The sequence below is a fragment of the Dermochelys coriacea genome, chromosome 7 (assembly GCF_009764565.3).
Source record: "Dermochelys coriacea isolate rDerCor1 chromosome 7, rDerCor1.pri.v4, whole genome shotgun sequence".
Taxonomy (NCBI): domain Eukaryota; kingdom Metazoa; phylum Chordata; order Testudines; family Dermochelyidae; genus Dermochelys; species Dermochelys coriacea.
In genome coordinates this window covers 6,507,460-6,525,079 of record NC_050074.1, presented here as the reverse complement: position 1 = coordinate 6,525,079, position 17,620 = coordinate 6,507,460, and the positions used below count along the sequence as shown (strand labels likewise).

General features: G+C 39.5%; 1 protein-coding gene across 1 annotated transcript in view; it reads left to right on the top strand.

Annotated features, from left to right (window-relative positions):
• The window catches only part of MAGI1 (membrane associated guanylate kinase, WW and PDZ domain containing 1), a 510,412-nt gene that overhangs the window by 425,286 nt on the left and 67,506 nt on the right, over positions 1 to 17,620 (top strand). The window contains 5 exon segments of the mRNA XM_043518268.1: positions 324 to 406; positions 2,719 to 2,754; positions 8,082 to 8,139; positions 12,465 to 12,553; positions 13,383 to 13,475. Coding sequence (XP_043374203.1) covers positions 324 to 406; positions 2,719 to 2,754; positions 8,082 to 8,139; positions 12,465 to 12,553; positions 13,383 to 13,475 — 359 coding nt within the window.

Genomic DNA, 17,620 nt, shown 5'->3' with positions numbered 1-17,620 from the left:
GAATTAGCTTCCACATTAAAATGTGATCCAGAATGTAAATGAAAGTTTACTGGTCCCTGCTGTAGTTATCCCTGTGCCTTATGCATGAATTTCTGACTTCTACTAGTGACTATTTTTTAAATCTCAGATTTTTTTTCCTATCAATACTGAAAGTCTCTTGACTTGGTAGCCCGTTTTATAAAACATAACGTTGTTATATTTCTTTCTGAAATAAAAATATGCTTTCAGCTCAGTTGAATAATAGAGAGGGCACGTGTTTTTCTGTCACTGGTACTTTAGCTCGGTTTTGTAACAAAGGTCATATTTCCATTTCTGGTTTGCAGCCATAATACTAAAACAACATCTTGGCTAGACCCACGGTGCCTGAACAAACAGCAGAAGCCTCTAGAAGAATGTGAAGATGATGGTAAGGGACTGAAAACAGTGAACTAAAAACTTAGTGTGTTTGCTCTAATCTAGATAAATAGATTCACCGCCACCCTCCCCCACCCCCAACAATACTATGATTGCAAAATGTAAAATAAAGAACCGAGGGTGCACAGAGATAACCAGTATGAACATGAGTTTGTTATACAACCACTACACACATGTAAGGTGAATCTTCCTGATTTTCAAATGATCTTGAGTCAAACAATCGCAAAAGTATTAGAACTAGGAGGCATCCATTTTTGCACAAAAGGATTTGAATGTTCATTGTTGCTGAATGAAACCAAGGTCCTTTGAATGCATGTGCTAGCTAGCATGCCTGTGCAGGAACAGAGTAAATGGTACTCTGCATGGCCCATTGCCTTATGCTGTGGTTAGTATCTTTTAAGTGGATCCAAAGGACATTATTATTTCCTCATTTGGGTAGAATTAAAAGGTTAATGTATTGCTTCACTTTTGAATGTTACATTCTGATAGTCTGATTAGCATTATGATTGCTAAAGAGAAATTATATTTGAAATCATGGATTTTTATCACTTAATTTGCACCAATATCATTTTGCATTCCTTGAGATGTTGAAAATGCAAGCCAATGTCCAATTTGAAGGCACATAAATAAATCAAGCATCCCAATCTGTGACTGGAAGAGAAGGTATTTCACTTAAGTTTACCTTTAAGGAGGCACCAAAATGAAAAGTTTAATACAAAAAAATTGCAAAAATAATAAGGGCCAGTAAAACATTTGTGAAAATATGCACACAAATTTTGGTCCGTTGACCTTTAACACATACACACACAAAAAACCAAAACAGGAAAACAATGGCATTTTAACTGGCACAGTGCTAGGCATGAGCATTTTAGAGTGTCTGCATTATTATTCTAAAGCTAATTTGGGGATTATGATCAATCACCCTCTCGCTCAAGCTATTTGTGAGTCAGGCTCCTATGCTTTAGGGGTATTATCTTACTTATACAAGGAATGGACCTGATTGTTTCAGAAGTCACCTCTAAAGTTGCTGTTACAATCTTGTAATTTGTCGACCTTCATTTTTTTTACATCTGAGGTTTTTTTTCACATGTAATGCCTGGATTTGACTGTACAAACCACTTTTTCATGAGAAAACCAGATAGTTGTACACCTGGCTAATGGACTTGAATGCTCACAAAATACAAGCTGTCTTGTGATTGCACAACTTTTAGACAAGACACTATGCATTCAGTTTTTAGAGGCCTACTTGAGAGCCCTTTGAAATGTTGGCCCCCTTTCTGTTGGAGACTAGATCCTGCAAAGCCTGTGGGACTCCAGGCACGGAGCTGTGTTTTATTCTTTCCATGGCAGAGTATAAATCCCTGGAAGTTTTCTGTTGTTTACTGTATATGAAGAAAATGCCTATTAGCATTTCACACACAAATATCTAACCAATTATTCTGGCATACTATAACACAAACAGCTCATGGGTAAGTTAGTGCACATAACGTATTTCTTCAGTGTCATAGTTATCAACAGCAATCTGATGGTATTGTATCTCTTATGTGTGTCATTTATTAACATAGCTAATACTTTTCTGTTACGTCCCAGCTTGTTTTACCATCTGCATTCTAGTTGTGTCATCACCTTTCATTTTCTGACTGCAGTATTATTCATAAGCTAAGCGATACCGTAATCATCCATCATTGTTAAGTGATGAAAATGAGGTCTCTTTGAAGTTAATGCAGCTACATCTGGGTGTCGGACTCTTTACTGGTGCATCTGTTTTGCAGGGTTGGAGCCTTAGGCCCCAAATGAGCAAGGCACTTAAGCACATGCTTACCTTAAGTGCATAAGGTAGTCCCAATTAAGTCAGCAGAGCTACCTATGTATTCCAGTTTGAGGTATTTAAACAAACATCTCTGAACTGGGTTCTAGTGACATCCTATTTAAGGGCAAAGAGTTCCTCTCAGATCTGCACTCAGCTTTGGTCTCTTGATCAATATATAGCCATATGCATCTGAGAGGAGTGTTTTGCCACAAAAATGATGATATGCAAATTTGTTTATCACTCAATCTAATCAAATGTTGGCATGAAAGTAACTGATCCACAATTGTTTTAACAGTGCAAGAACCTATTCTTTTATGACCCACATCAAGGTCCATAAATACTGTGATCACTAAGATGTGATAAACTGAGAGTTTGGTCTGTGCAAAATTGGTGTTGGTTCTTCTGTTTACTATAGCAATATCTTGCTTGCTGCTGGTATCTGAAATTTTCTTTTAATTTTTTCTGTCTCATTTACTGCTCTTCCTTTGGAGAAGAAGGGGTACACACGGAGGAACTGGACAGTGAACTAGGTAAATCATCCATCTCTCATTTTGCTGTATGACTGATTGTACCATTTTTAGCCTCTCATTGCTTGACTTCCCCTTTGTGTCATTTTGCATCTTTCAAGTTTTTAATTTCAACAAGACCTAATTCAGTAACAAAATGTATCAGGGTTTTTGACACTGCAAATAGATTTTTTTTCCATTATGTGGAATCTTAAGGCACGGTTCTTATGGTATTGGATCCCAAAGGAGAGAAACAAAGTAAGGCCTCAATCTTGAAAGGCTTGAGAATATGTTTACCCTTATGCACAGCGGGTTTTAATTTTCACCTTGATGAAGTCAATGGAGTTTTGCCATTGACTTCAGTGGGGCCAGGATTTCACCCAGTGAGTAGGTCCATTGACTTCCAAGTTATGTGAAGAGTAGGCACATATATAAGACTTTTCAGGATTAGTACTCAGCTTTCCAGATTAGAGAAACTGAGGGAAATTTGGAAAACTGGCTAAAAATATCCCACAGAATGTTTTTGCTGAATTTCTCAATGAAACAGCAGATATTTTGCCCCAGTAACTGTTGTTATAAATCAAGAATAAATTTATTTTAGGTGGTGTGGTCCAGTGATATTTTCTAAGTGTTTTTGAAGAATGCAATCATAATATGTTATCTCATTTAGCATTTGTTAGTTCAGTCTGTAATTATAGTGCAGAGAACTATTAGACAATTATTTCTGCTCCACATTCTAGTCCGTTTTGAGAGTTGAAAGGGATGAGTATGTTATATGTGACTGTATTTTCCTTAGGTTGTTCATTGCTTTAAAGAAATTTATAACTTTCTATGGTAGCCGATTATATTACAGTGGAATTAATCTCTGGTTTCCTTAATTACTTGAAAGTGTAGACTGAGTCCCACTTCTGTGTGATTGATATGCCAGAAGCAGCCAATAAAAATTGACTGCTTTTTAAAATGCTATTCAAGAAGCTGCTCTTGTGGTTAGTGTGGCTGGAATAATGTTAAGAACCTAACTCCTTTTAGTGCAACACTTGGAAAGAGATTACAGAAAGGAATAATTTCTCAATTCCTCATTGTAGCAGGTGTTGGCACAACCCACAGCACTAAGGTTTCCATTGTGATGGCTGGTAATCTTTCACAGACTAAAATAACATCGAGAATAAGTGCATGAAGACAGCTGAACCGAAATGTATTTTTAATTAAAATGTCTGGAAACCAGTAAAGATGAAGTAGTAGTATTATAAAATAACAAGATTATGAGTAACAACTACATTTAAATGCTTGCTCCTATCGGCTTCATATCAGATCTTTATTACCCGTCAGCACCCAGTGTAACTTTAAGGGAAGGATGGACAGAGGCAGTAGATCCAGGGAAGAGCATTGATTGATAACCATAGCCCTGATCCTGTATCAACTTGCACATGTGCTTAACTTTACTAACATGAGTAGTTTAATATCTGGGCGACTCCTCACAATAGTAGAGACAAGTGTTTGTAAAATCAGGGTCCATGTAAGTACTACAGGGGTTTACAAGTATTTGTATGTCAAGAAAGAAGTTTAACATTTGCAGTAGTTCAGTCAGTGCCAGCAAGGTCAGTGAAGTATGGTCAAAACATACCATCAAAATCTGCAGTACAATAGGAACACCAGTGGTTAGTATAAATTGGTTTGTGCCAGAGATTAACGTACTTAGTTTAACTCAAGTTAACATTTATTTCTGAATGTGAGAAAATTAAATGGAAATCAACTTGAAACTTTGACAATATTTTGTATTTATCTTATATTTTCTAAAGAAACGGATATAATAGGTAGTAATATAGATGACCTCTGTTTTAACAGAACAGTGCTATTTTAGGATAGAAATTAAACACTTAGGGAAAGATTTAACATTGTTCCACGTGGACAACTCCTACTAGTCTTGTCTACACTAGGAACACTGAGACGCGTAATTCACTTCTGTGCAGCTCAACCAGTAGTAGCAATATCGGAGACTGCAGAATAAATTGCAGGCTGGTAAAAATCGCTGTGCTCAACCTCCAAAATGGCTATGACCATTCAAGCTGTAGTGAATTTCAGGGCTTAGTTTTCTAGTGTAGGTGCAACCATTGGCATTTGAGCTATGACCGTACAAGGATGGAATGCTCCAGCAAAAGGTCTTAGGGCTAGATTCTTACATGGGTGCAGAGGGGCAAGGTAACTCTCAATCTGGGCTGGTGGTTTTCCTGATTTTCGGGGAGTTATCACTCTTGTAGGCTGGAACACTGACCAGCAGGCTCTCAGCTAGGAACGTGTGTTGACACCGTGCTTAAAAATATAAGTTGGGCACTTAAAGCCAAATGAATAGGTGGTTGATCTTGCTCTGAGCTAATATTAGATTATAATCCTCTATGGGGGTCCACATGAGTGTGCCCTCATAGAACCACATGGGACTTCAGGAATAGGGATTCCTTTCCTGGGTCAAAGCTATATTCTATGATCTAATTGCTCTGGCTCATCTTGAAGATGGGTGGGAATCATTTACAAAGGGACTTTGCAAAGTGGGTGCTACTAATGAAGAGTAACTTCTTGCTTTAGAGCATTTCAAAAGACTTTTTATTAGATTCCTGGATGTGGATCTGTATAATAGACTACTTATGGCTCCAAAGCACCAGTTCTTATCTTGTTCATTTTCAACACATGTAGAAATGTGTTTTGTTAAATTTAAAACTGCTTAAAGAAGTATTTATCCAATAGCCTGGAATGTCAGTGGAGCAATTCCAAGGTCCTTGTTTTGTGACCTTCCATAAATGTTCTTTTCTTTTACAGAAAATAAAAATGAAATGTTAATACTAAAAACATTTTAAATAAAGATAAGTCAGTGACACTGGCCAAAAACAATAGCCTGAGATTTGAAAATAAAATAAACATTATTTAAGGTTGTGACACAAAAAGCGTAGCCAACAAACTGAAGCATCACTCACCAACTTCAACTCTTGTTTTGGTGCTCTACTTCCGTCTCTCATTCCAACCTGGCCTCCACAGCCATCTGCTTCCACAGTGGAATAAGTTAAGAATGAAATATCAGCCAAAACTTTTGTCCCTTTTGATTCTTGTCTGTGTCAGATCTTTAATCGATAGAAACTTTTTGACTAAATCCCAGTCTTTTCTTCATTCAAATCAGTGAGAGTTTCAAGTGAGGAAAGACTTCCAGGATTTGGCCTTTAGTTTTGCAGTGCCATTTTAATATTGAGATTACTTTTGTGCTTTGTAGTGGAATGTCAATTTCAAACCCATTCATTCACTAAGCATGCAAATAGGAAAAGGAGTACTTGTGGCACCTTAGAGACTAACAAATTTATTAGAACATAAGCTTTCGTGAGCTACAGCTCACTTCATTGGATGCATTTGGTGGAAAAAACAGAGGGGAGATTGTGTGTATATCAATCTCCCCTCTGTTTTTCCACCAAATGCATCCGATGAAGTGAGCTGTAGCTCATGAAAGCTTATGCTCTAATAAATTCGTTAGTCTCTAAGGTGCCACAAGTACTCCTTTTCTTTTTGCAAATACAGACTAACACGGCTGCTACTCTGAAACATGCAAATAGGGTGACCAAATGTCCCGATTTTATAGGAACAGTCCTGATATTTGGGGCTTTTTCTTATATAGGCATCTCTTACCCCTCATACTCTGTCCCGATTTTTCACACATGCTATCTGATCATCCTACATGCAAAAGAGTTCTGCCCAGAAGATTGCAAAGTGGTTTCATACTCAAAGGTTAGCACTGGCTTGCATTTGGTTGCTTGTGTCTCAAGGAATCCAAAGATGCTTAAACTGATAAGTGTAAAAATAAAGAATAGAGGGAAAACATGTCTTTTATTTGTAAACAAGGGACTTGTGGAGCAAAACCCATGAAATTAATTTCTTCTGATGTTCAGCCAATTCTGAATGCAAACATAAACTCTGAGTAGTTACCCCATATGTGTTTGTGTGGCTTCTTTTCATTTTCAGTCTGGAATCGTTTGTGCCTTTATGGCAGTGTAGCTGATGTCTATAAATACTGAACTGTACAGTTACATTATTCTGATTAATGGGCCACTGTTTGATTGTTTTGGCTAAGCAACTGTTACTATTAATAAAAATAAATCTTTGCATTCCATAATGAATAAACACAGATTATTTCCCATTGGTCTTGTCAACTTGGTAATAAGTGCTGCTTTTATGAGGAATTCTTTCTCATTGGGGTATTTTAATAGTCTTCATATGCATGCTTATTATATGGCAATGGTTCTTTCTTTAAAGTAACTTATGTAGTACCTAAGGACCGAAAGCCATTGGGAGCTTTGTTTGATTCAGTGGGAGTAGGATCAGGCCCTTGAGTAATACATTCAGTTCAAATAACCCTCACTACTATGCTGAAGTGATCATAGAATCATAGAACTGGAAGGGACTTCGAGAGATCATCTAGTCCAGTCCCCTGACAGATGTTTGGAGATTTTTAAGAGCAGGTTAGACAATGATGGAGATCTCCACAACCTCCCTAGGCAATTTATTCCAGTGCTTAACCACCCTGACAGGAAGTTTTTCCTAATGTCCAACCTAAACCTCTCTTGCTGCAGTTTAAGCCCATTGCTTCTTGTCCTATTATCAGAGGTTAAGATGTTCACTACTTGTGGTGAAAGAAGTACCACATGCCTCCAGTCTAAAAATCTGCAGGCACAAAGTGGGGATAGGTTTCCAAATGCTAATTTCATCTTCAGAGCTGTTTTTAGTAATTGTTCTAATTAAAAAAAATGAAAATGACTATTACATGTGATTATGGCACTAAATGCTTTTATATCAAGTGTTCTACAGTGAAGTACATTTGTGTTTGCATAGCATCTAGCATAATGGGCCTCGGTCCTGAGGGGGACACTCGGGTGCTAATATATAAATCATGCTAAATGCTGAAATGTATTTAAGCACAGTTACTGCAAATACTTAGCAGAGGAATAAAAAAAGTGTATTTTTCGCAAACCAAAACATCTACAGAGAGGCACTTCCTAGAGACTCTCATACAAGGAATGCATGACTGTTCATTTAACCCAGGAATCTAAATAATAAACTGGAACAAAAAATTGACATGATAAAACTATAGGCAATGGGCACGGTTTGTTAACCCCACTACTGGTAAGGTAACAGTAATATCTGTGCTCATTAGACTATGCACTGATACAGAAATGATGGCTGTGGTTCTCTTTCCTGATAGTTATTCTGTAAGTGAGAGTATGAGCTGATGTGGAATTCTGTAAACCAAGTGAAACCGGGATGCTTGTCTGAAAACTATATCTTTAAGGCATTCATATACCTTTTTTTCCCGCCCCCAGAATTGCCTGCTGGTTGGGAAAAGATTGAAGATCCTGTATATGGAGTCTACTATGTAGAGTAAGTGTTGCTTGACGTTTCTGTTTTCAATGTCAAGTAGATAAGAACTTTTTTCATCTGAATTTGCTGTATCTTTGTATCATTCATTTCAACTGAATGGCTCACAGCTGGGGGCAGTGGTGTTTGCCTCCACCACCACCAAAAAAGAGTTACGAATAAGCTAAAAATGCTAGTCACGCATGATGCAAGACAGTCACCCACCCTGATTGCCTTGTTTAAAGCCTGCAGTATTATCAGAATGCACAGGCAACCTAAAGACTTATACTTCTCCAGATACTGGAAGTGAAGCGTTAATATTCTTGGTCTCAGGAAGGAAGGCACATCATACGTTGCTCTTCTGCGCAACCCCTGGTGGCTGGCTGTGGCTCCACATTACAGGATGTGACCTACACAGGAGTGCTGTACACTTAGGGCTTGCTGACACGAGCGTTTAGTTTGTGGCAAGCTATCCACCGTGTACGACCCTGCTGTGGATTAACAGTCTGTTTGGCCCTGCTGACGCTTATTAACAGTTGGTTATTGCACTTTGATTGAGTCCTCTTTGAAACAGTTCCAGATCAAAGCTCATTAATGAACTGTTCTGCACACGGAGCCGGCTTGAAGGGATATACTTCTACTAGCTATCAACAAGCTAGTCCACTCAAAATAGCAACGTGACTGCAGTAGTCCGTGGCAGCATGGGCTAGCCATCCTGAGTACAAATGCATCCAGACCTCATGGGTACGTACTCAGGCACCAAGCCCAATCTGCTGCCTATGCCATGGCAGTTTACGCTACTATTGGTTTTGCGTGAGTATGTCTCCTCGAGCTGGAAATTCCCCCGCTCCCCCCCCCCGCAGCTCCAAGTGTATGTGTACCCTTAAAGGGCTTGTCCAGCTGTATTACTGCAAGTGGCCTTATATAGTGAAAGGTCCTACTGTGGTTGGAGTGTTGGGAACCCTCAGAGTCTTAACACTCAGATGTCTGAATTCCTTAATGAATGCATAGCTAGAAGTAAAGGCAAGGAGGAGCACTCATCGCTAGATGCCTGAGACACATTCTTGGCAAAGACAGAATTCTTTTTAGCTGAGATGCCCATTCTAGCTTTGAATAAATGTATGTGATTAATTTAGCAATTTCCTTAGAATAGCAGTGTGATCAAAATGCGTGCTCATAAAGCAGATTACCAATTCAATTAAAAAAAAACTCTAAAGAATGAAACATGACAGTGCTTGCGTGATCAAATAGTAACCATAAAGGTTCCTGCATTGTATTGTAAAGAATTATGGGTTTAATGTAACTCTCTCCAGAATTAGAAGAGTTTCCTCTTTATCTAGATGACAGATCGTTCCCTTGAGAAATCAAAGAACCAAGTTTTGTTTCATCACTGACCCCATAAAATGAATTTTTAATTATGTGTACACTCCTGTCTATTAGGATGGCTTAGGATAGCCTTCAGAATAGACGTGGAATACAGATTCTATCTGCTTTGGCTCATTTTTGACCCCGCCAATTGTGCTTTGGGAAACAAGGTTTAGGAAACTGTATAATTAAGGCCTGACATTTATTTGCCAGAGATATCGGGGGTATTTTTCATCTATTAAATGTCACGCCAAGAGGTCTGTCTCCAGCATTTCCAATGCCGCTTTGCATATGCATGCCCATTAATTTCAGGCTACTCCTTAGTGTGAGATTAAATAGGACTGTAACAACAATGTGACAGATCAGATCGTTTTAATTAATAACTATCATCTACTAATACGGGTATAAAATAGATTTATCTCTCTTACACAAACACACTTACACACTTATGTTCTGTTACACTGAATGATTTTCATTTCATGAAAAACTTAAGTGATATCATTTTTTGGAAACCATTAAATTCTTCTCAGCCTTCCCCTGATACATGAAATTGGCAGTCTCTTACAGGATTCATGAATTTGTTTTCATATGCTTAATAGATTAATTAAATCAACAGTCTAGCATCAGGCTTATTTAAAAAAAATATATCCTTTTTGTGAACCCAGTGAAGACAATTCTGAGTAGAACTCTGTAGTGAATGTTTTGCAGTTATTTGCAAACAGTTGTTTTGAAGATAACTATGGAACTGTGGAAAGGACTTCCAAACAGCAAAACACACTTTCTTAATGGTAACCTTTTGTACTGGACTATAGTTGAATTTTAACCAAATACAGTTAACAGTGGCTAGGTGCTTAATGCAACTGATGTTTGCAATTCACAGATAAGCATTAGAGAAATTAGATATGAGTGTTTTGTCTCCGTATAGCAGGATTTTTAAGATGTTCATCTCAGTAAGTTTTATGCAAAGAGGTGCCATTGTGTAAAGAGTAACTGAAATCATCCTATGACTTGTGTGAAAATTGCACCTGAATCAATATGTCGATATATTGAAGTTTCTGATATAGATTTTCACTATTTTGTATTCACTCTTCAAATAGGTGTATTTTGCTAGTGCTTTACCTATCCATTTCTCAGTAGAACCAGTCAAGTGAAGCTCAAGAACCAATCAAGTGATATGTCTCCACAATTGGCTAATGTTTTCATGCCGGTCAGGCATGTTAAAAATCACCATACTTTTTCCTACCTTTGTAATCAGTTCTCCAAGTATTAAAACAACTGATGATCCAACAGAGTGCAGCTCTGCAGGCAATTTCAGCTGGGCCTGTGATTCAGAATAAACCTGAAATATTGAGTCCATACCATGCCAGCCTCTTTTGAAATAGAACTACTGAGGTTTTGCAGGATGATTGATGCCTACAGTAAGTGCAGCACATTGCAGCTCAGTGATGGATTGGTCTTTTTCACAGTTCTGTTCCCATTTTCATAAAATTGCCAATGATTGTTTGCAGTCCACACATCTTGCTAGGCTCACCTTGTGCCATCAAAGTAGAGGGCAGTTGAGAATTGCTCTAGTATAGGGAAATTATAACCTATGATAAAACTGGGGTAGCTGCTTTTCTGCCAGCCTCTCCTGGTCCCTTTCACCCTTGGCATAGATTTTAAGGCCAGAAGGGACCATTGTGATCACCTAGTCTGATCTCCTGTAAAACACAAGCCAGAAAATCACGCAGATTAATTTTTGTATCAAGCCTGTCTGTTTGAGCTAGAACAGATCTCTTTGAAAGGTATCCATCCAGTCTTGATTGAAAGACTTCAAGTGATAGAGAATCTTTCCCATCCCTAATTAAGTTGTTCCAATGGTTGAGTACCCTCCCTGTTAAATATCTGCCCCTTGTTTCTAGTCTGAATGTGTAGATGTTACATCAGATATAGCTGGGGACAGGCATGGGTGTGTTCCTGGCCTGTGGAGGAACACAGTGCACTCTAATCTGTAGAATTATGTCCCTCACATATTACAGAGGAAATTATAGCAGTTCTCTGGCTCTGCTAAATTGCATAGAAGGGGTATCTCAAGATCAGGAGTGTAATAAAGATGACTCAGTTGTAGTGTGTTTCTAAGTGAGGGAGGGAATTCAGTACCCCTGAATATTGTGTTCAACGCAATGGTTAATGCTTTTTCTACTGAATTTATGACTTCATTATGAAGCTGTCTAATTCACAAGTCATGTAAATTCCAGCAGAACTTTAACGGCTTCAACAGATTAGCAGTTCTTTTGCAATTTTGTGGCGCTGTCACTTTTTTCATGGGTTTCACAAAAGGGTTAACTCTATTCATCTGATGCAATGCGTGATGCATAGACATTAGTAGTTTCTACACACATTTATAGGTAAGTAAGCTTATTTTGTAGCAGTCTTGGATTGATTTATGTTGGTTTCAAACCAGATTATTTAATGGTTGCTAATTCAAAATACTTCTTATGCCAAGGTCACGCATTCCCCTTCATTCAATCCATCTTTCTGCCCATAACTGCAGTGCAAAGCATTGCAAGTATTTTTCATGCACCATATTAATATTGTGCATTGATTAGATAGCTGACAGATGTTACCAGTTTTTTTTTTTTTTTTAAACTTCAATGAGCCAGGGTATGACTGCACCTCTGGGAATCTGATTAAAGTAGGGATGATGTAGGTCTGTCTTTTAGCATGTAGTCAGACAGGGCATCCTTTCTGCCTTAATCTCATTTTCACAGTTAAACTGCTTCTTATTGTAGTTGAAAGAATTAGCCATTCCTGCTCAAGATGTCACAGCAGATAAGTTGTGCTTGTTTTCCTAACTGAGCATTTGGCACAAGTTGGTGAGTGTTTCGCCATATGCCTGGCAGTTTGCTTTTTTGCCCCCTTTGTCTCGGGAATTTCAAGTCTGGCTGTCATTTTTGTTTGCCACACAAAATGTTTCCTAATTTATTGCTCTCTTTCTTCTCCAGCCACGTTAACAGGAAGACACAATATGAGAATCCAGTTCTGGAAGCGAAACGGAAAAAACAGCTTGAGCAGCAGCAACAACAACCAGAAGGTTGGCACCCGTGGAGAGTATTATGCTTGAGAGATTTGTTAACAGAATATGCTCTCCCTTGAGTTTACTACCCCACATGAACATATTTGTCCTTCATTAAAATACTTACATTGTGATCCCTGTGATTTTAAGGGATGGATTATATACACAAGGAGATATAAAGGGGCATGTAGTTTGCGTTCTTACTAGAAGACTGAATAGCACGAGGCAAAGGAGAAATGATAAACTGTATTAGCACTGAATGGCTTTGAATCCCTGAAATGGGGAGAATTTAACTACTTTTAACTTAATTCTGAAACACTGATAGGTTACAAAGCAAGCTTGCTTGCTCCCCAGAAATTATAAAGATCAACTTGTGAGCCTGAACTATGATTTTTTTTTCAAGAGGTCATTTTTGTATTTGGCCTGGTACTAATAAAACTTAAAGAAAGACTAGGGAATAGTATCAAATATGAATTAAACTCCTTTTTACATTATTGCTAAGAGTAGATTCTTGGGTGTTGCAAACATGTTCCACATCAGTCAGTTGTTTCATTATTTTGACACATTTTTGGATTATTAAAAATCGTGTAATGCAGCAGTAGCACTGAAATGAAATAGTTTCAGCCATTTAGAATGCAGGTATGCTGTGGAGTTTCTGCATGACCCTTTGATTGGCTACATCCCTCGGAACTCGCAATGCAAATCCACGTAACCAACATGGCCTGCTCTACTTTTTAGTCCTCCTCCTTCTCCTCCACTCCTCCTCGCTTTTCTAGAAGGTTTAGCCTTACCCAGGTGGGTGATTTTGTTCTATTATAGTTATGTTTTGTATTTTTTCTATCTCTAGAATGGACAGAAGAGCATCCATCTCTTGGTCCACCGGCTGTTCCAAACCATGCGCCAAACACCCAAGAGCCAGTTCGAGAAGCACCAGTACAAGGTAACATCCCATAAGGTTTTTCCATTATAATGAAACTAATTTTGCCACCACATTTCTTCAGAAACAGGACCTTCAATAGTAATGTAAAGAGGACACAAAATACCAATTTCCTGAATTTGTCTGGACTTTGAGAACTGTGGGTCTTATGCAGAAGAGGACAAAAATGAAAGTGAATAGGGGTGCCTCTTAGAGAGCGGATTTCTGTAAATCTCTCTCTGTTGCATTTCAGATCTTTCAAAAGATACTGAAAATATGAATTAGACTCTTAGTAAATTAAAAGCAAATTGTTTAAAGAATGATATAATGAGGGTGTGCAAATGCATATAGAACTCGGGCCCTTCTTGCAACACTGTGTGGTCAAACTATGTTAGAACGTGTTTGGCTGTTATTTTCTTGCCTGTATGGACAGGAAACAAATCTACCCAGTATAAAGTGTGGTTCTTACAATATGTTATAATGCAAGCTAACAATATTTTATGTTATAATATGATCAGACCAGAAATGGGGTGGAGAGGGTCATTGGATATTATTGGGGCCAAAGCTAGTGTATAATTATACCCCTGTCAATCGCTAAACATGAGTGAGTAGGCTGAGAGAGTCATGCAAATTAAAATTGTTTGACACTATTGTCCTCCTAGAGCAAGTCAGTACTTTCTGGTGCCAAAACAATGCATACTGTGTTTGCCACAGTTTCACAGCACACTGTTTCTGAAGTGCTCATTAGCTCTGTGACGCTTGCCCACATTCCTTCACAAACAGCCACCCGAGTGTCTCACTTTTAGACTTGCCAGGAGTGGGTCCTGGCAGAGAGGTGACTCTGTCAGTGTTTCCTTTTACTTCTGTGTTGTGAGGCTTTCCATGCTAGAAATGTTTGGGGGAGACCATTGTAAGGTGGCTGATGAGGGAGCTGTGCTAGTCAGAGAGCAGGGCAGGGGTACTGACCTCCACATGAAAGCCCTGACACTCTAGATGTCTCGGTAACTGAGAGCTTGGAAAGAAATATCACATCCTACCTCTGAGACGATTAAGTGGAAATTCCATGAGATGAAATTCAATGAGTTCCTAGAGCTTCTATAAATTTTTCCTATGTAGGCAACTATCATAATGCCTATCGCAACTGAAGCAAAGTTCTCTCCACAAAACATACAAACATCAGCTCCACTTCTGCAAATCCTCATGCATGTGCTTCCATTTAAAATGAAGAGAACTGGTGCTGTGCTTAAAGGGAAGCAAGTGCAAAAGTGTTTGCAGCGTCAGGACCTTATTTACTGATGCCATTTCAATGCTCGCACAATATTCTGTGTATGTCCCACCACTCCTGGAAAAGTGGCTTGTCATAACCATCCCACCGGACAGGAAGATAAATGCTCGGAGCAACATAAAGGACTGCATAGAGGGGCTGCAGCATGATCTGAAACTTGCTAGAGCATAAGGCAAGAACCCCAGGTGAGAGCCTTTCCCTTACACAGCCGGCCATGGATTAACTAAGTCCAAGTATCAACAGCCAGAGTTCCCTAGCAGCCTTCACTGTGCGTAAAGAGAGAGCTGGTCTCTCCAATCACTAGAGCTCAAGCCTTGCAGGTTTGTCGCTAGCCCCGTAAATCATTCTCTAACTCGAATAAATAGGGAGTGCGGTGTGCTGCAGGTGTTAGGTACTCGTCCCTGCAGAACAGGGTGAGCCATGTGTGCTTAAGCAAAAGCAGATGCAATCCAAGAGCAGTTAGAATGTAATGCAGTCATCCAGACTGGCAGAGGGAAAGGCATTGGAGGGCTGAGGTAAGGTCTGCTGCAGCTTCCTGGTCAGTGGGAGATGGGAATCATCCTTACCTGCCCATCCAGGAGCAACAAGGGATCCAGCAGAACCACAGGCCTGCGAATCATTTTGGACAAGGGCGACCATGCCACCCAATAGAACCATCAATGTCATATGCCTTATGCTTAAGAACAAAGCAAAGGCTGTCCAAGCTGCTGCATAATGTAACGTAGGGGGACTGATCATGTGGAATGTAGTTGAGCCAACCAGGCTCCTTCATAAGAACATCCATTCTGGGTCAGACCAAGATCCATCTAGCCCAGTCTCCTGTCTTCCGACAGTGGCCAATGCCAGGTGCCCCAGAGGGAATGAACAGAGCAGGTAATCATCAAGTGATCCATCCCCTGTTGTTCATTCCCAGCTTCTGGCAAACAGAGGCTAGGGACCCCATCCCTGCCCATTTCTGAAGTTGATAGAAATCTTTCCAATGACTGCGACAGTCTGTCAATATAATTGTTTCAGTAATTAACGCTTCCTGGCAGATTTTTAATTAAAATGTTAGCTTCAAACTTATTTAAATGTGGGGAGAAAATAAACAGGCAATTTGGAGCCATTGTTTCTGTGCTCTGTGGCTTATATTATAAAACACCCTTATTTCGGCAATGAGCAATAAGAGAATCTTGAATCTATAATGAGAACTGTATTTTTGTCATGATAAGGTTGTTGTTTTTTTTTTCCCCTAAAAGACTAAATAGGCTGCATTTGTCAAAGCAAAAATATGAAGTCATGGAATGGGTAGAATGGATTCAAGTGAAAAAAGGAAACAACTCTACAACCGTTGGGATGGATTCTGTACTGCTTCTCATGGGTCGAGCCATGTGGCAGGAATTGCACCAGTTGAAGGCAGCCTTACTCTGGATCCCTATGCACCGTGCTGCAGTCTGGGATAGCCCAGAATCTCACAGTCCCTTCTGTTCTGGGGGCTGTGGTGGGGAGCAACATAGGGCCATATCCAGTAGCCTTGCCTTTCTCCTACTCCAGGGGAAGTTCTCCCCTGGCCCACAGCAGTGCCTTTACCCACTCTCTACACAGCTGGAGCGGCATAAAGTGGCCAAAATCGGATCCATTGTTTTAAAATATATATATATGTATATATATATACATATATATATATATATATATATATATATATATATATATATATATATTTTAATACAGACTTTACCTCTCATGCTCCATGCAGGAGGTGAATGCTGCGCTTTGACTCTGTACATAGTCGGGTTTTAGTTCTTATCCTCTTAAATTTACTTTTAACGTAAGGGTTTGTGGTTACTTTGGGGACCTTTTCTCAGCTGATCAGCCCCTCCTGCTCTGACCGCCTTCCCTCATGGTGACATTACGTGAAAGCTCTAGTCTCCTGTCTCCCGGTAGCTTGTCCAGATGTTCACCAGCACACTTTTCTCACAGCGTGTGCCCTCGCTTGCACTTGCCTCCTCTCTCTCACTTGCTCACACCCATGCCTCCTCTCTCACTTGCGGCAATTATTTCACTCTCACACTTGCTCACTTTCTTTGGGAGAGATCAGCTGAGTTGCCCCCTCTTTCATTTCAGGCTCTGCTGTCTGGGAGTGTTGCACAAAGCCCGGAAGAGCAGCAGCAGCCATTCGGCAACTTGGTGTGTAGCTTTGTCTTTCAGTATCGACTTTCATTTAGCGTACTTACTCATTTAAAATGGAACTCCCTCACCCTCCATTGCAACCAAGAAGTAGCATAATAATGCTGCTATTAGCATAATGTATTAGTGTACACAAGAATCATAAAAAGAAAAGGAGTACTTGTGGCCCCTTAGAGACTAACAAATTTATTTGAGCATAAGCTTTCGTGAGCTACAGCTCACTTCATTGGATACGTTCGGTGGAAAATACAGTGGGGAGATTTATATACACACACAGAGAACATGAAACAATGGGTTTTATCATGAAACAATTTTATCAAACCCATTGTTTCATGTTCTCTGTATGTGTATATAAATCTCCCCACTATATTTTCCACCGAATGCATCCGATGAAGGGAGCTGTAGCTCACGAAAGCTTATGCTCAAATAAATTTGTTAGTCTCTAAGGGGCCACAAGTCCTCCTTTTCTTTTTGCGAATACAGACTAACACGGCTGCTACTCTGACACCTGTCACAAGAATCATGTTCTTGTGTTTCAAAGAGACTGTGAGACGAGTCGTTACCTCACATCCTACTAACATTTTCTGGTGGGAAAACACTTTTTTCACACCTGAAACACTTGGGGGGGGAAGAGGGGGCAAAGCGGGATCTGCCTTTCGGAGCAGAAACTTGGCGATGAGTTTTTAGATGCGGGCCGGGCGTTCTGCTTATAATGCAC